This window comes from Hippocampus zosterae, chromosome 4 (genome assembly GCF_025434085.1).
Source record: "Hippocampus zosterae strain Florida chromosome 4, ASM2543408v3, whole genome shotgun sequence".
Taxonomy (NCBI): Eukaryota; Metazoa; Chordata; class Actinopteri; order Syngnathiformes; family Syngnathidae; genus Hippocampus; species Hippocampus zosterae.
Genome location: NC_067454.1, coordinates 18947077 through 18973713, shown reverse-complemented (window position 1 = coordinate 18973713; position 26637 = coordinate 18947077). Strand labels below are relative to the sequence as shown.

At 40.9% G+C, this 26637-nt stretch overlaps 2 protein-coding genes across 6 annotated transcripts in view; both read right to left on the bottom strand.

The window, feature by feature from the left end:
- scml2 (Scm polycomb group protein like 2) overlaps positions 1 to 26637 on the bottom strand; it is a 48195-nt gene that overhangs the window by 10293 nt on the left and 11265 nt on the right. For both annotated transcript variants that reach the window (XM_052063128.1, XM_052063129.1), the window contains exons 8-12: positions 15489 to 15799; positions 14800 to 14926; positions 14481 to 14687; positions 11750 to 11923; positions 9913 to 10128 (exon numbers count right to left, since the gene is read on the bottom strand). In XM_052063128.1, coding sequence (XP_051919088.1) covers positions 9913 to 10128; positions 11750 to 11923; positions 14481 to 14687; positions 14800 to 14926; positions 15489 to 15799 — 1035 coding nt within the window. The remainder of the gene's footprint in view (positions 1 to 9912; positions 10129 to 11749; positions 11924 to 14480; positions 14688 to 14799; positions 14927 to 15488; positions 15800 to 26637) is intronic.
- LOC127599406 (cell surface glycoprotein 1-like) lies at positions 485 to 9906 on the bottom strand. 4 transcript variants are annotated; one of them, XM_052063372.1, is made up of 9 exons: positions 8393 to 9906; positions 7383 to 7460; positions 6935 to 7006; positions 6490 to 6561; positions 6043 to 6114; positions 5617 to 5688; positions 5161 to 5238; positions 1117 to 1194; positions 485 to 741 (listed from the first exon to the last, which is right to left on the bottom strand). In XM_052063372.1, the coding sequence occupies exons 1-9, from the start codon at positions 8402 to 8404 to the stop codon at positions 688 to 690; spliced, it is 588 nt and encodes a 195-aa protein (XP_051919332.1). In that variant the 5' UTR covers positions 8405 to 9906; the 3' UTR covers positions 485 to 687. The 4 variants fall into 4 exon arrangements, 3 of the variants coding, with proteins under 3 accessions (XP_051919332.1, XP_051919333.1, XP_051919334.1); XM_052063373.1 differs by lacking the exons at positions 5161 to 5238; positions 5617 to 5688; positions 6043 to 6114 and adding exons at positions 1574 to 1645; positions 2021 to 2092; positions 2915 to 2986; XM_052063374.1 differs by lacking the exons at positions 5161 to 5238; positions 5617 to 5688; positions 6043 to 6114; positions 6490 to 6561 and adding exons at positions 1574 to 1645; positions 2021 to 2092; positions 2915 to 2986.

Genomic DNA, 26637 nt, shown 5'->3' with positions numbered 1-26637 from the left:
CTCAAGGGCCGCTGTCTTTTTGTTTTCCAGCTCTCCCAGGATGTTCTAATGCTGCATCAGAGCTGACTGATGAACTGATCATCTGAAACAGGTGTGATGCAGCCGGGAGAGCTGGAAAACAGGCACGACAGTGGCTCTCCAGGCCCAGATCGGAACATGCCTGATATACAGTATAATTTACATGTTCATACATCTTCAAGGATTTTCCAAATTGCTCTTGAAGATCATGAAACAACAAACGTGAAACACAGTATCCAACAACAAATATGAAATCCATAATTGACCATCCCACCCTAAATGCACCATTGCTATTGCTTTAGTTAACTTGAACTGAAATGTACTCAGGCGTGCTCGCATTTCAATGGACTAGCCATTCATTTCCCTTTTTAATGCAGTTATATCCTGTTGTGGATGTAGTTTTTGATGGACACCCAGCCTCTGTCGTTCAGAGCTGCTGGCTCTGCGTGGAGACAGGACTCACAGCTCGTTTTACCTGAAACTTTATGGCTTGTTATGAAATCAAACATATGTCGCTCAACAGCCTTCACTTCATAATCTGTCCACGTGCGTCTCTTATTCCCACCTGTAAAAGAAGGCATTATTTATTAAAAATGGAAAAATAAAATAATCAAAATAAGATATTCCAGGAAATAATGAGAATTTTGAAAATTTGAGAATTTTGAGAATTTATCTCTCATTCCATTCATGGTCTCCAGAGGGTTCAGTCAGGTCACTTGGTGTCTGGAACATAACATTACGGTGTCAAAATATTCAGCATTCTTCATTCTGACCAGTTAAGAAATGAATAAACATTAATTATCATTGAACATTGCTCACGGGAGAGTTTGGGATGAATATACCACACTATAGAAAGTTAACACTGTTCAGTTCTGTGGAACAGCAATATGGGGACATTCGAACACAGGCTCTCCAGAGTTAGGTTAAGACAAAAGTCATGTCACCTGAAACACACTCAGGTTTTTCAGGTCTGAAGAAATATGAGGACATGACGACTGAAATCATGGAGAGTCCATGTTTCTGATTTATAACTTCTCCTGTGTTTGTCAAAGAAAGCTGAAAACTCAAACCTAGTATATAATGATAAGACGTAGTAACCTGTTGTAAGGAAGAAGTGGATCTTCCACTCCTTTCTTGATCTTCAAAAGGTTTCATCAGGATCGGAACACTTGGTGTCTGCAACATAGCAACAGTGCAGTGTCAGAAATATTCAAATTTATTCATCCTGATTAGTTAATAAATGAATAAACATTGTTATTCATTGAACATCGCTCACAGGAGGGTTTGGGATTAATATAAGACACTATAGAAAGTTAACACTGTTCAGCTCTGTGTAACAGCAATATGGGGACATTCGAACACAGGCTCTCCAGAGTTAAGTCCAGACAAAAATCATATCACCTGAAACACACTCCGGTTTTTCAGGTCTAAAGAAATATGAGGACATGACGACTGAAATCATGGAGAGTCCATGTTTCTGATTTATAACTTCTTCTGTGTTTGTCAAAGAAAGCTGAAAACTCAAACCTAGTATATCATGACAAGAAGTAGTAACCTGTTGTAAGGATGAAGTGTATCTATCATTCCATTCATGGTCTCCAGAGGGTTCAGTCAGGTCACTTGGTGTCTGCAACATAACATTCCGGTGTCAAAATATTCAGCATTCTTCATTTTGACCAGTTAAGAAATGAATAAATATTAATTATCATTGAACATTGCTCACGGGAGAGTTTGGGATGAATATACCACACTATAGAAAGTTAACACTGTTCAGTTCTGTGGAACAGCAATATGGGGACATTCGAACACAGGCTCTCCAGAGTTAGGTTAAGACAAAAGTCATGTCACCTGAAACACACTCAGGTTTTTCAGGTCTGAAGAAATATGAGGACATGACGACTGAAATTATGGAGAGTCTATGTTTCTGACTTATAACTTCTCCTGTGTTTGTCAAAGAAAGCTGAAAACTCAAACCTAGTATATCATGATAAGAAGTAGTAACCTGTTGTAAGAATGAAGTGGATCTCTCATTCCATTCATGGTCTCCAGAGGGTTCAGTCAGGTCACTTGGTGTCTGGAACATAACATTACGGTGTCAAAATATTCAGCATTCTTCATTCTGACCAGTAAAGAAATGAATAAACATTAATTATCATTGAACATTGCTCACGGGAGAGTTTGGGATGAATATACCACACTATAGAAAGTTAACACTGTTCAGTTCTGTGGAACAGCAATATGGGGACATTCGAACACAGGCTCTCCAGAGTTAAGTCCAGACAAAAATCATATCACCTGAAACACACTCCGGTTTTTCAGGTCTAAAGAAATATGAGGACATGACGACTGAAATCATGGAGAGTCCATGTTTCTGATTTATAACTTCTTCTGTGTTTGTCAAAGAAAGCTGAAAACTCAAACCTAGTATATCATGACAAGAAGTAGTAACCTGTTGTAAGGATGAAGTGTATCTATCATTCCATTCATGGTCTCCAGAGGGTTCAGTCAGGTCACTTGGTGTCTGCAACATAACATTCCGGTGTCAAAATATTCAGCATTCTTCATTTTGACCAGTTAAGAAATGAATAAATATTAATTATCATTGAACATTGCTCACGGGAGAGTTCGGGATGAATATACCACACTATAGAAAGTTAACACTGTTCAGTTCTGTGGAACAGCAATATGGGGACATTCGAACACAGGCTCTCCAGAGTTAGGTTAAGACAAAAGTCATGTCACCTGAAACACACTAAGGTTTTTCAGGTCTGAAGAAATATGAGGACATGACGACTGAAATTATGGAGAGTCTATGTTTCTGACTTATAACTTCTCCTGTGTTTGTCAAAGAAAGCTGAAAACTCAAACCTAGTATATCATGATAAGAAGTAGTAACCTGTTGTAAGAATGAAGTGGATCTCTCATTCCATTCATGGTCTCCAGAGGGTTCAGTCAGGTCACTTGGTGTCTGGAACATAACATTACGGTGTCAAAATATTCAGCATTCTTCATTCTGACCAGTTAAGAAATGAATAAACATTAATTATCATTGAACATTGCTCACGGGAGAGTTTGGGATGAATATACCACACTATAGAAAGTTAACACTGTTCAGTTCTGTGGAACAGCAATATGGGGACATTCGAACACAGGCTCTCCAGAGTTAGGTTAAGACAAAAGTCATGTCACCTGAAACACACTCAGGTTTTTCAGGTCTGAAGAAATATGAGGACATGACGACTGAAATCATGGAGAGTCCATGTTTCTGATTTATAACTTCTCCTGTGTTTGTCAAAGAAAGCTGAAAACTCAAACCTAGTATATAATGATAAGACGTAGTAACCTGTTGTAAGGAAGAAGTGGATCTTCGTCTCCTTTCTTGATCTTCAAAAGGTTTCATCAGGATCGGAACACTTGGTGTCTGCAACATAGCAACAGTGCAGTGTCAGAAATATTCAAATTTATTCATCCTGATTAGTTAATAAATGAATAAACATTGTTATTCATTGAACATCGCTCACAGGAGGGTTTGGGATTAATATAAGACACTATAGAAAGTTAACACTGTTCAGCTCTGTGTAACAGCAATATGGGGACATTCGAACACAGGCTCTCCAGAGTTGAGTCCAGACAAAAATCATATCACCTGAAACACACTCCGGTTTTTCAGGTATAAAGAAATATGAGGACATGAAGACTGAAATCATGGAGAGTCCATGTTTCTGATTTATAACTTCTTCTGTGTTTGTCAAAGAAAGCTGAAAACTCAAACCTAGTATATCATGACAAGAAGTAGTAACCTGTTGTAAGGATGAAGTGTATCTATCATTCCATTCATGGTCTCCAGAGGGTTCAGTCAGGTCACTTGGTGTCTGCAACATAACATTACGGTGTCAAAATATTCAGCATTCTTCATTTTGACCAGTTAAGAAATTAATAAATATCAATTATCATTGAACATTGCTCACGGGAGAGTTTGGGATGAATATACCACACTATAGAAAGTTAACACTGTTCAGTTCTGTGGAACAGCAATATGGGGACATTCGAACACAGGCTCTCCAGAGTTAGGTTAAGACAAAAGTCATGTCACCTGAAACACACTCAGGTTTTTCAGGTCTGAAGAAATATGAGGACATGACGACTGAAATTATGGAGAGTCTATGTTTCTGACTTATAACTTCTCCTGTGTTTGTCAAAGAAAGCTGAAAACTCAAACCTAGTATATCATGATAAGAAGTAGTAACCTGTTGTAAGAATGAAGTGGATCTCTCACTCCATTCATGGTCTCCAGAGGGTTCAGTCAGGTCACTTGGTGTCTGCAACATAACATTACGGTGTCAAAATATTCAGCATTCTTCATTCTGACCAGTTAAGAAATGAATAAATATTAATTATCATTGAACATTGGTCACGGGAGAGTTTGGGATGAATATACCACACTATAGAAAGTTAACACTGTTCAGTTCTGTGGAACAGCAATATGGGGACATTCGAACACAGGCTCTCCAGAGTTAGGTTAAGACAAAAGTCATGTCACCTGAAACACACTCAGGTTTTTCAGGTCTGAAGAAATATGAGGACATGACGACTGAAATCATGGAGAGTCTATGTTTCTGACTTATAACTTCTCCTGTGTTTGTCAAAGAAAGCTGAAAACTCAAACCTAGTATATCATGATAAGAAGTAGTAACCTGTTGTAAGGATGAAGTGGATCTCTCACTCCATTCTTGTTCTCCAGAGGGTTCAGTCAGGTCACTTGGTGTCTGCAACATAACATTACGGTGTCAAAATGCTCAGCATTTTTCATTTTGACCAGTTAAGAAATGAATAAATATTAATTATCATTGAACATTGCTCAGGGGAGAGTTTGGGATGAATATACCACACTATAGAAAGTTAACACTGTTCAGTTCTGTGGTACAGCAATATGGGGACATTCGAACACAGGCTCTCCAGATGTTAGGTTAAGGCAAAAGTCATGTCACCTGAAACACACTCGGGTTTTTCAGGTCTAAAGAAATATGAGGACATGACGACTGAAATCATGGAGAGTCCATGTTTCTGATTTATAACTTCTCCTGTGTTTGTCAAAGAACATTGAAAATTCAAACCTAGTATATCATGATAGGAAGTAGTAACCTGTTGTAAGGATGAAGTGGATCTCTCACTCCATTCTTGGTTTCCAGAGGGTTCAGTCAGGTACCTGTCACTTGATGTCTGCAACATAACAACATTACGGTGTCAAAAGTTTCAGCATTCTTCATTCTGACCAGTTAAGAAATGAATACATATTAATTATCATTGAACATTGCTCACGGGAGAGTTTGGGATGAATATACCACACTATAGAAAGTTAACACTGTTCAGTTCTGTGGAACAGCAATATGGGGACATTCGAACACAGGCTCTCCAGAGTTAGGTTAAGACAAAAGTCATGTCACCTGAAACACACTCAGGTTTTTCAGGTCTGAAGAAATATGAGGACATGACGACTGAAATCATGGAGAGTCTATGTTTCTGATTTAGAACTTCTCCTGTGTTTGTCAAAGAAAGCTGAAAACTCAAACCTAGTATATCATGATAAGAAGTAGTAACCTGTTGAAAGGATGAAGTGGATCTCTCACTCCATTCATGGTCTCCAGAGGGTTCAGTCAGGTCACTTGGTGTCTGCAACATAACATTACGGTGTCAAAATATTCAGCATTCTTCATTCTGACCAGTTAAGAAATGAATAAATATTAATTATCATTGAACATTGCTCACAGGAGAGTATAGAAAGTTAACACTGTTCTTCTCTGTGGAACAGCAATATGGGGACATTTAGACACAGCCTCTCCAGAGTTAGGTTAAGACAAAAGTCATGACACCTGAAACACACTCAGGTTTTTCAGGTCTAAAGAAATATGAGGACATGACGACTGAAATCATGGAGAGTCCATGTTTCTGATTTATAACTTCTCCTGTGTTTGTCAAAGAAAGCTGAAAACTCAAACCTAGTATATCATGACAAGAAGTAGTAACCTGTTGTAAGGATGAAGTGTATCTATCATTCCATTCATGGTCTCCAGAGGGTTCAGTCAGGTCACTCGGTGTCTGCAACATAACATTACGGTGTCAAAATATTCAGCATTCTTCATTTTGACCAGTTAAGAAGTGAATAAATATTAATTATCATTGAACATTGCTCACGGGAGAGTTCGGGATGAATATACCACACTATAGAAAGTTAACACTGTTCAGTTCTGTGGAACAGCAATATGGGGACATTCGAACACAGGCTCTCCAGAGTTAGGTTAAGACAAAAGTCATGTCACCTGAAACACACTCAGGTTTTTCACGTCTGAAGAAATATGAGGACATGACGACTGAAATTATGGAGAGTCTATGTTTCTGACTTATAACTTCTCCTGTGTTTGTCAAAGAAAGCTGAAAACTCAAACCTAGTATATCATGATAAGAAGTAGTAACCTGTTGTAAGAATGAAGTGGATCTCTCATTCCATTCATGGTCTCCAGAGGGTTCAGTCAGGTCACTTGGTGTCTGCAACATAACATTACGGTGTCAAAATATTCAGCATTCTTCATTCTGACCAGTTAAGAAATGAATAAACATTAATTATCATTGAACATTGCTCACGGGAGAGTTTGGGATGAATATAACACACTATAGAAAGTTAACACTGTTCAGTTCTGTGGAACAGCAATATGGGGACATTCGAACACAGGCTCTCCAGAGTTAGGTTAAGACAAAAGTCATGTCACCTGAAACACACTCAGGTTTTTCAGGTCTCAAGAAATATGAGGACATGACGACTGAAATCATGGAGAGTCTGTTTCTGACTTATAACTTCTCCTGTGTTTGTCAAAGAAAGCTGAAAACTCAAACCTAGTATATCATGATAAGAAGTAGTAACCTGTTGTAAGAATGAAGTGGATATCTCACTCCATTCATGGTCTCCAGAGGGTTCAGTCAGGTCACTTGGTGTCTGCAACATAACATTACGGTGTCAAAATATTCAGCATTCTTCATTCTGACCATTTAAGAAATGAATAAACATTAATTATCATTGAACATTGCTCACAGGAGAGTTTGGGATGAATATACCACACTATAGAAAGTTAACACTGTTCAGTTCTGTGGTACAGCAATATGGGGACATTCGAACGCAGGCTCACCAGATGTTAGGTTAAGGCAAAAGTCATGTCACCTGAAACACACTCGGGTTTTTCAGGTCTAAAGAAATATGAGGAAATGACGACTGAAATCATGGAGAGTCCATGTTTCTGATTTATAACTTCTCCTGTGTTTGTCAAAGAAAGCTGAAAACTCAAACATAGTATATCATGATAAGAAGTAGTAACCTGTTGTAAGGATGAAGTGGATCTCTCACTCCCTTCTTGGTCTCCAGAAGGTTCAGTCAAGATCCCGTCACTTGGTGTCTGCAACATAACACCATTACGGTGCCATTACGGGACATTCGAACACAGGCTCTCCAGTGTTAGGTCCAGACAAAAGTCATTTCACCTGATCACACTCAGGTTTTTCAGCAACATTACAGTATCAGAAATATTCTAAAAAGTATTCTACAGTAACTGGGAAGTATGAGGGCATGACTGAAATCATGAAAATCAACATTATAGCAACCATAGAGTGTCAGAAATATGTCGTAGTTACATGACTTTTGAATAAATTAAACTTCATACACAGCACAAGCCGGCTCTTTATGGTAGTTACCACTGTACAGCTCTTATAGCTAACAATTTCAGGACAACAGACATGACTGAGTTCAAATAATAAAGACAACACCCGAAACATACTCTTTCAGACTAAAACAATGTAATGACTGAAAAATAATTCCGGTGACCATTCGTTGTTTTCAACTAAGAGACTTTTGATGGGCAGTACAAATTGCTGATAAAAATGTGGATTTGTCAAACAGCTACCACAGCCTTCTTCAATCAGGTGAAATAAGCATTATGAAGGAAGTTTAAAGGCATCTAATTTTCCTCGACTATTACGGATGTATGCGTTTTTATGAATTGTGATATTTGGTGAAGCACAATATTTTAACAGAAGCCGAATAATTTCTATTTCTATTTTTTCATTCCAAGATATTCCTAGTTCTACATGGCAATACAATATTCTCAATAATTGAATGATAATGGCTGCTAAACATTTTCTTCAAAAGTACTTCAATTATTTTTGCTCCAATATGATCAATGGCATAAAAAATATGCTGTTTATTGTGACAGTTTTGGGGTAAATACAATGTACGAATAAAATCTGTCACTGTGACAGGCTTTGGTTGCAGCTCTTGTCATATGCTTGCGGTAGCCATAAGAATTAGATAGCAGGTAGATTGATAGCATACCTTTATAATCATTGATCCACTGGGCTTTCAAACAAGGCTTGTTGACTCCAGATAAAAGGAGCAGCCTCAGATTCAGGGCTCAGTCTGGTTCTTCTTTGTGACATTATCACCACCAGTAAACATCTACAATGGAAAGTGAGAAGAAGTCAGCCAGACAAGCAAGCACAATATTATGGCAGCACTTATTTTGGCTCAAAAAGTACTGAGCCAAAGGAATATTATTTTCTTCCTCAAAAATACAAAAATTCATTTCATCAAACATTTGCTGGTCAGACTAATAGATTCGGGCAAACCATTTGTCAGGCAGATAACAATGTAAAATTAAAATAGAGTAACACAATATTGTCTTGACCAAATGTACCAACAAAGCTGAATTCTGCTATAATTTCATTGCAAACGTTTGTTTGTTTTTTTCATTGAAACGGTGTACAATTGAATCAGCACAAGAATAAACAGTGTAAATACACCGGGCTTAGCGTAAATGCTAGAAGTGCCTGGCCCACTTTCATTAGGCTACCTGTACTAACCAATTTAAATTAACTGCAATCGAATAAAACAAATACTGCACTGAAATAAACATATGGTACCAAAACCAAGTTCCACAGACTGTGTTGTTAAAGATTTAGAAAAGTTTTCCAGAACCTTGCCTGCAGGACATGTCCACATTACTTTTACTGGAAGCTTATTAGCATGCTAACGATCGAGCTAGCTAGCTAGCTAGCTGTCTTATTGAATGATATTACCTTTGGTGGGCACTGTTAAACACAGTTATATTGAACAACTTCTATGTTACGGTAAGATAAATGAAAAGGAATTGCTTACCCGATGGTCATCCACGCGTGGTCGTGTTTGAGAGTAGGATTGTCTGGCTGCTTCACATGTTGGATTTTGTGTGACTGCTAATTGATGTGACTTATCAGGACGAGGGCGGGGAAAATGTGTGAGTCAGTCCGAAAAAGATGACATTTGAGGTCCTGCGCAATGACGTCACTGAAAGTGTGTTAAAAGTGTGTTAAGTACCGAAGTTGGCCACTAGTTTTCCAAATGAAAAGTGAGTCGAAAGTTAAACACACTTAAACACACAATTTCTGAAAATTGTGCTCTTTCAGGACATCACTTATTTTTGGTGTGGGAGTATCCTCGTGAGCTCTAGAGTAGTGTAGACTGCGTGGAAATATGAGGACGCGAAAAATGTCCTCATTTTTCCACAGGTCCTCATTGTGAAGGTGTGTTATCATAAAATTGTCCTGAGATGTCATGAATACAAACGCAAACACACACACACACACACACGCACACACACACACACACACTCTATGCCTATGTACTGAGGAAACACAGGAAAATATACAACTATTGCTGAATTTGAATAAACAATAAAGACCATGAATATTGTGAACATAAAAGACCTATGACTCCATAACTAAAATAACAAATGAAAGATTCAAATATAAGAGTCATGTAAAAGTAAATAGTCACAATAGAGTGAAAAAAAATCTGTCGTGATTCCGTGATCCTACCTTCCACGCGTCTTTGTGTGGGCACTTGTCCGAGTTCACTTGGGTTGGAGCTGACTCTCCTTAGAGGAGGAGGCGTGTGTGAGTGTGTGGCGTAATATGGCCGTTCCCTCTTTGTCGCCCGATAGTCTACCGCTATGTGAGGGGCTCGTGCGTTAGGTCCAGAATCTTTTGATGAATCGTTGTTAGATGGACTGTTTTCTGTGTGAGGTAGTGGTTCTGAAAGGAGAAATAAAGATGACGTGAGCTGGGCTTTCCTCAAAGCAATGTATTTTGACTGTATTTTAGCGACTGGGGCAAGTGATCAACATTGATCAAACATTCATGGCTTAAATTCATGTTTTCATCTTTCTACAACAAACTATATAGCACTATGCCAGGCATCACTGCTGTCTATTGGATGCACAATAAATGCAGCACAAGAAGAGGAACTATTTACAAACAACAACAAAAATGCTTTGCATATGGTCACTCTACTTTTACATATCACTGCCGATCGGGTCTGGAATGCATCCCTCACTTTAAATTCACAATAAACATTCCCATCACAACATTGACAAACTGATAAAAGATCAGTCATGGTAGAGATTTGAAGATGTATTCAGGCAATTGTTGTATGAGTGACAGGTTGTCAACACCTATCACAGAGTGCGACACAGTCTGGACTGGCTTAGCTCTCCTCAGTGTGAAAAACCATCCTTTAAAAATGTATGTGCAAAGACTGACATTATTGCGGAGATGAGTACAGTGATCCCTCGCTATTTCGCGGTTCGTTTATCGCGGCTTCAGTGCATCGCGGATATTTCAGAACAATTAATAATATTCATTAAAAAAATAAATAAAAAATGTAGGTCCGCAAACGGTCCGGGAGAAGCAGCGAAAGTCAGCAAAACAAAAGCGAGTCACATAGAGCAACAGATACAGCACTACATGTATATGTTTACTGTATTTTGTTATTCATACACTAACCTAACCTAACTTATACATGTTTAAATCTATTAGTATACAGCATTAAGTCATGTTAATTATGACAACATTTACTTCTACATGCATGTATACCACTAAATTTGGCCTTATATTTTTTATACTCATACACATGTGCATGTACCTATACAGTTTCGCTACTTCGCGGATTTTCGTTTATCAGGGGTGGTTTTGGTCCCCATTAACCACGATAAACGAGGGATTACTGGACATCAAATGAGTAAATGATTAAAAAAAAAACATTCGACCAACCAATACGACTGAAAATACAAATGACTGTATTATTATGTCATATGTTGTTTTAAAAAGGTGCACATCTACAGTACATGTGGCCACCAGGGTGAAAATACAACAAATAATCAAGCCATTACCTTGCCTGAGCTTTGGGCCATTTGAAAGCTCTGATTTGATCGTGAACCGTCCAAAAAAATAAATAAAATAAAAACCTCACAGCTCTATATTAATTTTTAAAATTATTTTATTTAGAACTAAAATGAAATTGTCATAGGAAGAAAGTCTTTGTTCCCCCACAGCTGAAGGGCTATATTTTTACACATAAAAGTAGCAGCTCAATAAATGTTTGGGAAACAAATTCATAATGATTCAATCCATAGTGACTTTAATTAAAAGTTAAACATGTAACAACTGAACTGTACACAGTGAAGATATGATTTAACTAGACTGGAATTCTGATTGATAGGAAGCCCTTTGATAATTGAGGAGGCCTGGTCAAGGCTGCTCTGCTGTTTCAAAAGTTTGTAACCTGTTTCCAATTATGTTTTTGTTTTGGGGCACGGGTGGAAATGTTATAACACATTTTGCAATATTTATATCTGTTTATACTGTACACACAAACCTGACTTTGTCCTGTCAAAGAAGTGTGTGTTTTTACTGAAGGGGCTGAACGGCTGTGAGCTGAACAGGCTGACACTCTCCAGATGCTGACATAGGTTCTCCAAGAACCTCAGTACTGTGGACGCACTGGAGACAGACGGGAGCTTGACATAACGGATACCATGCTCGGAGCGCACTGTAAGACAAAACAAAAATGCATACTGTATTACTGTGTGTGTGTGTGTGTGTGTGTGTGTGTGTGTGTGTGTGTGTGTGTGTGTGTGTGTGTGTGTGTGGGCTCACACCTGCTCACACGCGGGCTGAATGCATCCACAGTTCAAGGAAAACAGCAGATGGTTTGGGGTTAAGCGCCCTCCTTTTATCAGCACAAACCCACAACCCTCAATCTGCACAACACCCTCCCACCCAAGCCAAGCTTGCACAAACACACAAACTAATGTTCCCCCAGCCCCTCCCCATTGGCCCGTACCCTTCCCAATCCCCCCCAGGGAGACTCAATCTGAGCTTCCAAAAACAGGTTAGATGCACATGTCACTTCTGATTACAGTCCCAGCGTTCACGTCAGACGTGGCCACAGGCATTGTCTTTTATTTCCATCCTGTATGTCAGTAATTTCACCCCAAAATACACACTCGTAGTCAATCACATTTATTTCAGAATGACTTCCAATTTGGTCTGGATGATTGCCTGTATGGAATAGGGAATGTGTCATGATTACGGTAAAAACAACCTCCAAGGCCAAAATGTTGACAAATAAGAAAAAAACTTTTATTGTAATTTATTAGCATATATGTATATGTTTGTATTCCTGCTACCAGCATTATGTGGCCTTTTTAATAATCTCGAAAAAAAAGGCCTACAATATACTGTACAGTAGCCAGCCACAACATTATATGACCATCTGCACAATGTCGACTCAGGCCGCAACTAATTAATATTTTAATAAGGGATTCATCTGATTCTTTTGTTTTCCATCCCTGTATTCAAAAATAAGAAAGTACTTCAAATCGACAGAGCAGAAAATGCACAAAATCAGTGATGATTCAGCTACTGGTTTGGGCCGTAACATGTCATAAAATAGGCAAAAAAAGAAGATGATCATGCAAAGTAAATGCAAATGGGTTTTTTTGTATTCAACATAATCAGTCTGCTCTCATGGAGGACTTCAGAAATTGGAGAGTACTGAATGATGAGAAGCAGAATTTCTGAGGATTTGGACCATTTCAAATATGACAAGGGATTGTAACGATTAATTGATTACCCCACCCCACCCCAAATTAAAAAAAAATCGATTAATTTAATACTCAACTCATTGTCAATTAATTGATTAATCGTTGCACCTCTAAAAGACACACAATACTGTAGAAAAGAAGCATTAAATAATCTGCCTTTACAAAGAAACTTGAGTCTAGCCGAGCTCCGTGAGAAAATAAAATACTGTACAGGCAACATCTATCAAAACGGAGTATCCTCATCACTGAACAGACCATGTAATGCAGTTTTTTTTTCCTTTTGTATCTTATGAGAGAATGCATGACGATGCAGAGTGTGCTATATCGCCAATGTTTAAGTGATCTTCTTTCATAGATGTTCACAGTACCCCATTAGGAAACACGCGAGTCCAAATTAAATGTTGCGCAGCTTCAGTGCAATATCACTTGTGCCAGGAACAGGAACCGCAGCACTTACTTACTTTACTTACTTTGGAAGAACAGCCGCGCAATAGAAGAGAATGTAGAGGAGAAAGAAGATGAGGCAGAGAAGGTCCCCTACTCAACTCCACTAACTGTCATTGTTCCCACCGAGCTAAAAGAATATGTCCGCCTGGAAGGTTCTATCCTCTGTTTGTATGTGAGTGTGAAAGTAGAGTTGTAAGAAGGTTTATGAATATCATACCATTTATGTGAATATCCATTCGCTCATCTATAGCATTTCCATTGCATGTTAGGATTAGGCCAGCACACGTTGTTAATATGTGGGTTGGGTGAATGGTTTGGTGTTTAACAATCCATATCATATTTAATTGTCTTTTGTTCTGTCGGTTTTACAGTGAACTTCAACTGCGAGTGACAAAAACAACTTGAAGCAAGCACGCTTGGGTTCTGATTTGGAGAACTCTGCAGCATCATTGTTTGATTTTCATTTGGTACAGGATAGTCTCCTATTTCTTGATAGCAATAGTAGGGAGGAATACCTGCTAAAACGTTTTCATACGTTTCAGTGTATGCCTGCTGTGAATTAGGAATTTCTCCATTGAGAGACTGATAAAGATTTTCTTATCTTTACAGGTATTTAAAGTATATGTTTTTATTTGATCTATATTGCAGTTTTTCACTTATTGCAGCCAATCGGGTGAACAAAGGTTCACTGTGTATATTGAGTATCCAAAATATTGCTGCCAAAGTAAGATCTGCATGCCGAAACAAACCGTCCACCTCTATCAAAGACTGCATTCAACTACAGGCAGCACCCAAATTGAAATTACCTACCCTTGTTAATCTCAACCCGACTTTCCAAATCAACAAACAACAATACACGACATTGGACCACCAAAATCAACAGAGTAAAGCCCCTCAAGAAGAACAAACAAACATCCTTCAAATATGAGCAAACGTAAGCTAAAAGCAACACAGCTATGGCAACCCATCCCCAGAAGAAAAGTAACCCAAAAATGATTTTGTTTTTTTTTTCCAAAGAATTTTGTTCTTGTGTGTGCATTCAAGACTACAGACCTCGAATGACCTCTCCTCCTGTGTGGGACTGGCTCTGCAGGAAGGATAGCAGCACAGAGGGTTGGTACGTACAGTCCACACAGGCCTGGACGGCTTGCTGTAACACTGCGTTGACTGGAGCTGGCCCAAAGTGGTCTGGGAGCTGCTGCACCAGTTTACGGTCAAGATGGGGGCCATAGTCACCGTGTTTGTTCACATAAACGCACACTGGATGGACACAACCGGGGGGAGGAAAAAAAATCCACCTTGTTCAATCCATTTTCCAGCAGAGGTCAGTAAATTCCAGCTCATCTTGTACTGTATGGGCTATGACACTTACCTGTGCAGACTACATTTGAATTGTTATGGTGGTTGTCTACTGAGACATGGCTTGTGCTCAGCCTGGTCTCCGGCGGAGACGCTGGATTGGACGATGAGCCCAGTGACTGTACCACCCGAGGCTTTCTCTAAAAAAAAAAAAAAAAAAAAAAAAAAAAAAACCCCACAAAAAAGTCCTTAGGTCCGGAGGTAATGATTTACATTACACATTCATCACAACTTACTCGCACATAAGATCCATCTCTGTCCTGTTTATGGTTTACAATGGACCTTTGATTTATCGTGATTTCAGAGTGCACAAGTCCACATTTCGAGTTGCGTGCATTCCATCTAGAGTGCCACGTTGTGCTGCGGCATGCTGACCACACCGAGCTCAACTGGATGTAGATGCGGCGAGATCAGGAGAAGGTCGCATACTCGGCCCACAGAGAAGTTGTACTGCATGGTTTGGTTGAACATTCTGGGGTTTAAATATACAATGTTTAAGATTCTTTTGTTGTATGCTACTGCTGTTTGTGTGGAATGGAATCTTTTTTTTTCTTTACAACCAATGACCTATTTAAGTAATCTGTGCCTGGTGTGGTGCATTTGAGTAAAGGGTGTGTCTGGAACGCATCCCCTGTAAAAAAGTTGTGGTTTAAAACCATCTTTCCATTACTATCAAGACAAAATATGGCAATATCATCTCACCTTACTCCCAGGCTTGGGCCCTCTCTTCCTATGAGGTCTGGGGGCCAATTGAGTGGCCCTGACAGGGCTCTGTGATGCTCCATTGACCGCTGCAGCTGCTGCAGCCTCAGCCGCGGCCTTCAACAAAGCAATAGTCTGCGACTTGGGACGGCGACCTCTGACACCCTTGCGAACGGGCAGGGGAGGCAAAGGGTTGGGTAGTCGGTATGAGGTCTGCATCGTGGATGAGGACGAGTTGGAAGTGGAGCGGCGTGTTGTGAGGGAGGCGGAGGAGGATGAAACGGGGGCAAGGAGAGCACCTGGAAGGGTGACTGAAAAGGAAGAGAAACGGTTTCATAAAACACACCGTTCTCCTACTTGGCAAACTGGAGATGGAAACATGTTGGGTTTCTAGAGTTGGATTATTAAAAAAATGCATGTTTTTAGTTCAGATGATTAGAGTACAAATTTCACTACCGGTAATTAAAAGGCGGTGGTGGGAAGAGCAAAAAGGCTTCAACTTTGGGATTCTGAAGTTTGTCAAGGAGGGTCTGGCTCACGATTTTTCATTTGTTTGATCAGTGCTTTAACTGCCAAGATTCACAGGGGTGCGAGCATCATGTAAACCGTTCAATCCTAATAGCCATACTGTGTATGGTCTGCTAATGCTCTGTCTTGATGCAAATGCATGTCATCATATACTGTATGCTCAATGAAATGGCAGCATCTTACCAGAGCTTGTCTGCGATGGGAGAACTTGCTTTAAAGTACTTGAAACTTGTTTTTGTCATATGTTGATTTGATCAAAGTGTTAAAACATTCACAACTACTGGGCTAATAAGACGTGAAAATTCAGCATCTCGATAAATCATGTGATGTTTACATCCATGTTCGCGTGTCACGCAGCTGATCTGATTAACTGATCGGGGTATGTAATCGGCAGATCGACAAAGATCGCATCACATGTCACCAGATGATCAGAAATCTTCATTTGGAATTAGTAGCAAAACTGACATTGTGGGGTTTCATAAAAATGACTTGACATTTGGGCAAAATGTATTTTTGCACATTTCTGGGCAAATGCCTAGAAAAAAAGGTACGCTAAAGTATTCTTGGTAATAGTAACTACATGTTTTGTAGAATTGCTGACTAAAATATTGCAATTATACATGCTGAATGATGCGTCAATCCCAGTGGCTGTATCTGTTTGAATTAAAATGTAGCTGCTTCTCTCATTTCCAAAGTTAAACCCACAATAAACAAGGACAATATTACTAGAAAATGAAGAAAACCAGAAATCCTTCCCGAAAATAATAATAAAAATACATAAAACTCAAGGGTCAGAGTCATTTTGATGGTGTTTTATGGGAAAAAGAAAAGGCTGTTGTTTTGGGGAGGACTGGCACCAACAACACAGTTCATTTGCCGGAGCAACGTAAAATCACAGAATCATCTCATAAGAAGTGCTGTGAAAAGGAAAGGAAATGGAAAATGAGAGCGGCAACCAGATATTTCGATGCAAACATTAGTAGGGGTTGTGCAGGGAACTGTTAGTCAATGTGAAGGCTATCAAGGGCTCAAGGCTTTCATTTAAACCTCCCAGAGAGGTGTTTTGAAGAAACTAAAAGCTGCTTAATTGAGAAGTGGGTGTGGAACCATGCAGTGCTTTGTTCCGGTTATGGAGGGGACAGCTCAATTGCTCACTAGGAGCAGTCACATGAGCAAGCAGAGGGCGTGCTTATTTACAGCCGACCCGAGGACAGCGGCGCCTGCAAGGCCATTCACAATTGGAGACCAGGAGCCAACTCTGATATTAATGCATTTGAATATCTGTAACAATATTCCGATCCAAGCAGGCATTTTTTAAATTAATCATAATTTAAGGTTGCAGCTATCAAATATAGTTTAGATTGGATTTGATTGGATAAAAATGGACTGGGCATTATTTAACCCTTGTGAGAGGCAGGTATTATTGTTGTCTGCTTGGGGGTTGCCAACCTCATGTTCCATGCTACGACTGTGTCAGTGACTTTGAATGTACAGTATTTACTTTTAAATGGTGGGTCCAGGCCTGGCGACTGCCGTGGGAGTCACCATATGAGAGTGTATAGTCGGCTACTGTGGGCTCAGGTTAGCGGCGAGCTTTTCACTGGCTAGCATTTCTTGTTGAGAAGTAAAGCAAAATTGAGTTAGTTAATTGGATACTCTATATCAGGGGTGTCAAACTCATTTCACATTGTGGGCCACATATAGCCTCGATAGATGTAAAGTGGGCCGGACCATTAAAATTATACCATGCTCTGCAATAAAGAACCAAAACAATGGCTTTCCTTTGTTTTGGTCTAAAGAAGCACAAGAACATTAGGAAAATGTTGAAATTTAATAAACAGATCTAGCGGATACTCCATGAATTGAATTGCACCTTGTTAAAAGTAGTGATTCCACGTCTCACATTAATTTTTTACTTCCTGCGGGCCTGATTGAACCTCCTTGCGGGCCGTATGTTTGACATCCCTGCTCTATATTGTCTGTAAGTGTGAAAGGTTGTTGTTCGTCTCTGGGTGCCCTGCGATTGGCTGGCGGCCAGTTCTGAGTGTACTCCACCTACTGCTCGAAGACCGTCGGGATAGGCTCCAGCATGCCCGCGACCTTCGTGAGGATAAGCGGATTGGACAATTGATGGATGGATTATTGTGCAGACCTCAAAAGTCCAAACTCAGGCCTCTATTGCGAAAACAAACAAATAACAGCCATTCCTACTGGACTGGCAACTGCCCGCTGCGGTGGGTGATGTGAGGTTAGTGAAGCTTTTGTATAAAGGTTTCGGTGCTTCTTCTACTACTACTTTCTTTTGATGGTTGTCTTTGCATTTGATTCTCAGTTTTTTTCTTTTCAGTGTGTATTAATAATAATAATATAATAATAATAATACATCACATTTGTAAGCGCCTTTCACAACACTCAAGGACACTGTACAGCCAAGACCAATAATAAAACACAGATAAAATAATAAATAAAGAAAGAAAGATTTAAGGCGGGTAGGCAAGTCTGAATAGGTGGGTTTTGAGCTGGGTTTTGAATAAGGAAAGAGAGTCAATATTACGAATGTTGGGAGGAAGTGAGTTCCAGAGTTTGGGGGCAGAGCGACTGAAGGCTCTGCACCCCATTGTACTGAGACGGGCAGAGGGTAGAAAAAGGTGGAGGGAGGATGAGGACCTGAGTGAGCGAGAGGGAATGGAGATTTGAAGAAGATCTGACAGATAGGGGGGCGCAAGGTTATGGATGGCTTTGAATGTATAGAGAAGTATTTTGAAGTTGATTCTAAGTTTGACAGGAAGCCAGTGGAGCTGTCGGAGGATGGGGGTGATATGATGGAAGGAGGGGGTTCTCGTGATGATCCGGGCTGCTGAATTCTGAACAAGTTGAAGTTTATGGAGGAATTTTTGATGGACACCGAAGAGGAGTGAGTTGCAGTAGTCAATACGGGAAGTGACGAGACTGTGAACAAGGATAGCGGTGGTGTGCGGAGTGAGTGAGGGACGGAGGCGGTTTATATTGCGAAGGTGGAAATGAGCGGACCGGGTAATGTTATTGATGTGGGAGTGAAAGGATAGTGAACTGTCAAGGATGACACCCAGACTCTTCACCTGGGGGGAAGGAGATATAGTGGCATTATCAATTGTGAGGGAGAAACTGTCGGCTTTGTCTAGAGTGGATTTGGTACCGACGAGTAGGAGTTCAGTTTTATTGCTGTTTAGCTTGAGGAAATTGTGGGTGAACCAAGATTTGATTTCTGAGAGACAGTGAGAGAGGGACGAGGGTGGGAGAGAAGCGTCGGGTTTGCTGGAGAGATAGAGCTGGGTGTCATCCGCAAAGCAGTGAAAGTGTAAGCCAAATTTGCGGAAAATGTTTCCGAGTGGAAGGAGGTAGACAATGAAGAGGAGCGGACCGAGGACAGAACCCTGGGGAACACCAGAAGAAACGGGGAGGGATTGTGAAGTAAAAGAATCAACTTGAATGAACTGAGAGCGGCCAGTGAGATATGAGTGGAACCAATGTAGAGGGGTGTTGGTGATGCCTATGGTAGAGAGTCGATTGAGGAGGATGGGGTGAGAGATTGTGTCGAAGGCTGCACTCAGGTCAAGGAGGATGAGGATGGAGATAAGGCCAGAGTCTGCTGCCATGAGAAGATCGTTTGTGATTTTTATGAGGGCTGTTTCAGTACTGTGACGGGGACGGAAGCCGGACTGGAATTGTTCATAAAGACTATTGTCGGTGAGGTGGGAGTGGATCTGAGAGGCGACAGTTTTCTCCAGAATTTTCGAGATGAAGGGAAGATGGGAAATGGGGCGTAGGTTATTGAAGTCATTGGGATCTGAACCAGTTTTTTTCAGGATTGGTGTGACAGCTGCAGTTTTGAAGAGTACAGGAACAATTCCAGTCGACAGAGAGGAATGGATAATGGCTGAGATGAAGGGAAGCAGAGAGGGTAGGCAGGATTTGACCAGAACTGTGGGGAGGGGATCAAGCTGACAGGAGGAAGTCTTGGATTTAATGATGAGGTCTGAAATTAATGAGAGATGGGGGAGTTCAAAAGAAGAGAACAGTTTGCAAGGGGTGAGAGGTTCAGATGAGGGGAAAGGTACAGAGGAGCCCAGATGCTGGTGGATTCTGTTGATTTTTTCATTGAAAAAGAGGAGAAGTGCATTGCAGGTGTCACGAGAGTAAAAGTGAGGTGGTAGGGAGTCAGGAGGTTGAGTGATTCTGTTCCAAAGGGAAAAGAGAGTCTTAGTATTTCCAGCATTGGAGCAGATGAGTCCGGAGTAGTAGTGTGATTTTGCTTGAGAGATGGAATCCTTGTAGAGGGATAGCTGAGCTGCATAGATGTCCTTGTGAGCAGTGAGGCCGGTTTTCCTATAAAGTCTCTCAAGCTGCCGGGTTTGGGATTTCAAGGAACGTAGATGAGGGGTGAACCAAGGGGCAGACCGAGTAAAAAGGACAGAGCGGGACTTGACAGGGGCGAGCGTATTGAGGATGCTGGTGAGACCAGAGTTGTATTGGAAAACCAAATCATCAGGAGTGGAGTCAATGTCCGGAGTCAGGGTGGTCAGCCATGCAGTGAGAGAGTCAATGTTAATGTCTTTAATATTACGGTAAACAATGGTCCGGGGTGATTTGGCAGTTGAGAGCTGGAGTGTAATGTTGAATGAGATAAGGAAGTGGTCCGTTATTGGAAGTTCGTCAGCAGTACAGTTGGAGGGGGAAATACCAGAGCAGCAGATCAGATCCAGGGTGTGACCTTTGATGTGTGTGGGAAAATCTACAAATTGATCAAAACCAAGACTGTTAATTGAAGAAGTGAAGTCAATGGTGAGAGGAAGAGCAGTGTTGTCCATATGTATATTAAAATCTCCCAGGATTATTACATTTGGTGACAGAGAGGAGAGATGGGAGAGGACAGTAGACACTTCATTTAAAAAGTCGCGGTGGGGTTTGGGGGAGCGGTACACTGTGGCAATAATCGTGGGGATGGGTCCGGATATTTGACAGGCAAGGCATTCAAAGGAGGAAAGTGGCGGGAGTGAAACCGAAAGTACTTTCCACTTCTCGCGGTATACTATCGCGAGACCTCCTCCGCGACCAGAATCGCGGGGCTTGGAAATGTAAACAAATCCCGGGGGAGTGGAATCGTTCAACTGTGAGAAGTCCCCGGGAGTTTGCCAGGTTTCATTCAAGCAGAGAATGTCAAGCTTACGGTCCGTGAGGATATCTTGAATGAGATTACCCTTCCCAGTAAGCGAACGGATGTTAAGTAGCCCGAAGTTGACGGCGGCAGTCTCGCTGCTGCGGGGGCCGTTAGCCGACCTAGCCAAGCCGGCTAACGCACGATGGTCGATGGATCGGCCGGCGTTTCTGGATGGCCGACGGGAGGAAGACCAGAAGGAGACGATGGTGTTGGATCGGTTGAGGCAGAAGCCCCGACGAGACCCACGATGAATATATTTCCGGGAAGGAAAGCGAACGATGTCCGGGAGCCGGTGTAGCGCAGGAGGAGGGCCCAGCCATTGGAAGCGGAGCCGAAGGAGCTCGGCCAACGAGTACTGGAGCAGACCCTTGACAGGTCGATGGAGGATCGACAGGTTGACAGGTAGGACGCTGAGACGCCGGGACGAAACAGTCGAAGATAGTTGAGAGTGCGAGACAGGCCTGAATGGGGGCTGGGTGGAATGACTGTGAGATGATGATCGTGATTCCATGCGAAACAGTAAAACAATCGAGCGTAAAAACACCGTAAAACACAAAAGTTTGTGGGAGAGCAGCGGCAGCCAAAAACGCGCCAGCGTTCACTCTACCCGGAAGTCCCAGAATGCAGAATGCTAATGAGGCACAAAATACCAACTTTGCCCAACAGACCGCAATGCAAAACTGCTTCTTCCGAGCCCTGTCCTATGATGCATGTGGCAGTAATTACATTACTAGCTACGGTTAAATCTTTTGCATGAAATCATACTGATAAAATACAAGGACTTAAACAAGAGAAATAATGGTCCTTCAACTAAGAAATGTTAAAATACAAATTCAATGTATGATTTTACTGCCTGCCTGAAATCAGGACAATTAATCAAATTCAAATTGGCATCACATACAAACACAAACAATACAAAACGTACAATACAATTATTTTGGGGGGGGGGGGGTGTTTCACCTGCGTATGTGGTAGGCTTTTTTAAAAAAGGATTATTTATTTGATTATTTATTGTTTATAGTGTCGAGATAAGTTTGGTTCTCATTTGACCATATTGTTTCGTGAAACATTAAATGTCAAAGTGATAAAGCTACACAATTGTTCACATTATTGTTGTAATCTGATTTATGACTTGTGCCACACTTGTTAGGTGGAATTTTTTGAAGTTGTCGGAGTGAGTGCTTAAAAGATTGAAAGTCAAACCGTTGCGTAAATTAACAACTATAAATGAAGCAGAAAATAATTAATTTATGTTTAATTTGCCATTATTTTAGTGGAAGTCAAACCTGTAAGGAAATAATAATAATAATAATACATTTTATTTATAAGCGCCTTTCAAGACACCCAAGGACACTTTACGATAAAGAGCATTTATGGATAATAAAACCTGAAATTGTTCATTGAAATACTTGGGGGAAAATGGTCGAAAAAAAAATCATGGGAAAAAGAAAATGGAAAAAAGTAATCGCAAATCACAATCGCAACATTGAAAAAAAAAATCACAATTTGATTATTTTTCCACATCATTCAGCCCCACGAAAAATAAATGTGACAAGATATATTCAACAACAATTTGTGCAGGCATCACACATCCCATTCAACAATGGACATATGGCCCTGATCATGACTATATTATTCCAACTCGACCCTCTGACCTCTGTAACACAGCCTGAGGAAACGTGTGTGTGTGTGTGTGTGTGTTTGTGTGCATGTGTGCATGTGTGCACGCACATACATCAGAATGTCGCTGTGTGTCGCTGTGTGAGTGTGTGTGTCTGCTGTCTGGTGGGTGGGGGAGGGGCCCAAAAGAGTTCCTCCTCATCTAATTATACTATCTCCCGCTTTTCACAAACTGAGCTTCCTCACATCATCAGTTGATTCAACCACATACAAATTACACACGCGCGCGAACACGCACACTAGTGGTGAGCATTGTAAAGGAGCTGAGAAACTTCATTAAAACAGCCAAATGTGGATGTGTCTCCTGACTTGACATACACGTCTAAAAACACTCACCACCGGTAATGAGAGCGCCTAATAACGTGAGTATACGGAGGCTCAATCTTGTGTTAACTGCTTCCTGATGCTCGAGCCACAAATGCGCATGTTCAAAAACAAATGGGAATCCAAATGTCCAGCCAAAAAAAACGGCTCCAACTGCAAACATTTGCAGTTGAGTGCAGGCAAATCCCTCATACTACAACTGTGGATGCTTAGAAGTTGTACTGGTTTGAATGCAGATAAAAGTCTTAAAACAATCAAAGCCACAAAATGCTCAATTTTAGACAAGAAACCAGCACTTCCTGAATTGGATTAGTGACCAATTTTTCCTTATCTTACATCTTTTAGCATTCACTGATATATTTATGAGTGTGGCTATTATCAAAGTAGATACTGTATACATTTTGTGCTACTACAAAGAAGCGCTAGTCAACATGTTTTGGAAACAGCAAAAAAATAAATGAATAAAAAGGGCCAAATAGAAGCGTCACAAAGTTTCTATTGTTAATGCAAACAACATGCTCACCAGGAAATGCCTTCCAAAAAGCAGAAACTCAGTGCTGCAGTTGCGGCTTCCCCAATTGTGATAGTAGCGACCGTGGTATCGGTGGTAGTGACAAACAGTCGCTTCCTGTTCCTCTCTTTGAAACAACGCTCCGTTGACAGATTTTCTCTATCACCCGGTTCCACTCCAAACTTTTGACTGTGTTCTCATACTCTGCACTTCATAGCTTCATGTCCGGTAATCTTGGTGCCTTCACATTACGCACTACTCTCGCCTGTTTTGAGTCTACAACAAAGCCCGCTACGACTACTACTGCAGCTGGTTGAAGCTGCTGCGAAGCTTCCTTCCAATGAATGAGAAAGGGGGGAGCTGTTATAGGGGCTAGGGGGGGTTAGGAGCAAGAGGAGTGAGTGGGTGTGGTGAATGGCATTAGGGGGGTTGAATCCTTTATTTGTGTTATCTCTAGACCATATCGACAGTCTGCATCAGTCACCGGTCTCTCAGCGAGTCTCTGGGGGAGGGGGGCAGTGTCAGGGAAAAAGGGGTTGACGCCGGGGCTCCTGGGAGCGTACATGGTTGAAAGAAGGGTAGAGGGGTGGGGTGTCAGCTTGGGAGGCTGGGTAGAAGGTTCAACTGGATATGAAGCATTCTGACTGAAAGTCATAGTGGGAGCTGCTGTGCACAGAAGCATGCTTTGACTCAAAACACACACACACACACACACACGCACGCACACACACGCACACACACACACACACACACACACACACACACACAACCCTGACAGAGGTCCCCCCTCGCTGTAACCCGAGCCTTTTCAGATGAAAAATGGCCTGGTCAAACGTCAGGCTATATAGTGGCATGGTCAGATATCCGCCTGTCTGCAGAACAATGTGGAGCTTAGCAGGCACAGGAAGCCCCACAAAGGTCGCTGATATCTTCATCAGCCTCTGATTATCCACACTTGAGTTTTTGAATTTGGGGGATAAAAACCCAAATGTTAATGGATTACAACTCTCTTAATAATTTAATGTTGATGTTGTCATGCCTTGACCCATAGCCACATAATTCCACAACAATCTTCCTTTTTGGTTAACATGGTAAAATTTGGAGTTCTGCGCAGTATTGAAATTGTGATTTAATATGACAAGTAGTTGTCATGTTTCATGAAACGTCGACATAAACATGTGGACTGCACTTCTTAAGCACTGGACTTGACTCAATTTAATCTAATCTAAATTCGATTAAGATAAGAAATCCTTTATTAGTCTCGCAATGGAGAAATTCCCAATTCCCAAGTTACGAAGGGAAGAAGTAGAAGAACAAGATGTAGGAGCTGCTAGAAAGGCAGCCACTCACACAGCGTCATCTAGAAATAACAAAATAACACAACACATCACATAAGACACAGAGTCGTGTAATCTTAATCCCTTTTCCTGCATACACTTTGTTGTTTCAAGCAGTTATAGATAAAAGAGGAGAGGATCAAGATTAATTACCCAGTCCTAGAAATAATTACACAGTAACGTTTTTTTAACAAATATCAATTCAGTGAGTTTTTGCTTAATGATAGATCTCCAAAGAGAAGCATATTCAATATTTGATTCACTTTGCCACATCCAATACGGCTACGGCGTTGACATGCTCAATTGGTGTCTTTGCATCTGTAATGTAAATGTTGTCTATGATAATACTTGCTTGCGGTCGTCACAAAAGGTGCCATTCAAAATGGGATCGTCAGTGCTATGCGGCTGTATGGGGCAAAGTAAGTGGTGTCTTGTCTGTAGGGTATTAATTGCCCCCACCCCAAACATGCATTTCATGTACCCCGCCTTAAGGCGCTCTGGTGACCGAAGGGTGGGGGTTGGAAGTGCAGACTAGGACGGAAGCGCTTGAAAAGGACGAGGACGGACAGGGAGGGGAGAGATGATGACATAAGGGTACCTAGATTGCGGACGGAGGACGGACAGGCAAAATTGTATAAAGTGACCATCTCTGTTAATATACCATTGGGACAATGTATAACATCACTAATGTGATTTGTTTGCATCAACCAGTCCTGAGTTTTAACTTTGACTTTTGAGATCTGCACAATAATTGTACTCAATACTGCATTACATTCGAGTAGATTTCATCTTTTTTGTTTAACCATTTACTGCATGAAACATTTGTATGCCTCTTATTTAGATTGATATCTAGATTAATGCTGGATGCATTTCTCATTTGATACAGATTTAATTAATGTCACTTCAAAATAAAGTGAGAAAAGGGATGCAGTCAGTGTGTGCTATCCATTTTTTCTTGAATAGTTTCTAGAAAATGTCTACATTGCGCTTTATCGTTAGCGGGTTTTTTCTCAAAGCAAAAAAAAGAAATGAAGCAAAGCAATGGCGCGCATCATGAAGAACTCCTAAGTGAAGGTACCAATGTACTTCCCCTTCAGACCACATCTCAATTGACTCTGTGCTGAAGACATCCACAGAGCAGCAAAAACTACAACAGAGGGTGAAGCCAAAAACAAATTGACGCCGTTTTGTTTTAATAAATGAAGTGGCAACAACCTTGGATAACTGCTTTGAGCGGTTTTCTCTGGGTACTCCAGCTTCTTCTCCCATTCCAACAACTTGCATCTTATGCACTTTTAAGATCGTAATTTATCCGTAGCTGTGAATGTGAGTGTCAATGGTTTTTTGTCTATGTAAGCCCCGTCATTGGCGAGCCACCGTTCAAGGGTGTATGCCGCCTCTCACCCAAAGTCAGCTGGGACAGGCCGCAAGTCCATCCAGGACCCTAATGGTGATAAGTGTTATAGAAAATGGATGGATGAATGGATGCTGCAAGCTCAGGAGCGACGAGGGCATCATATGCATGATTTTTGGCCCATACATAGGTATTCAAGTGCAAAAATTATGATCATG

Coding starts and splice junctions, on each gene's coding strand:
- LOC127599406 (XM_052063372.1), bottom strand. Junction 5,239..5,616: donor CCACTTCATCCTTTCAACAG/GTTACTACTTCT, acceptor GTTATGTTGCAG/ACATCAAGTGACAGGTACCT. Junction 742..1,116: donor CCACTTCTTCCTTACAACAG/GTTACTACGTCT, acceptor GTTATGTTCCAG/ACACCAAGTGACCTGACTGA.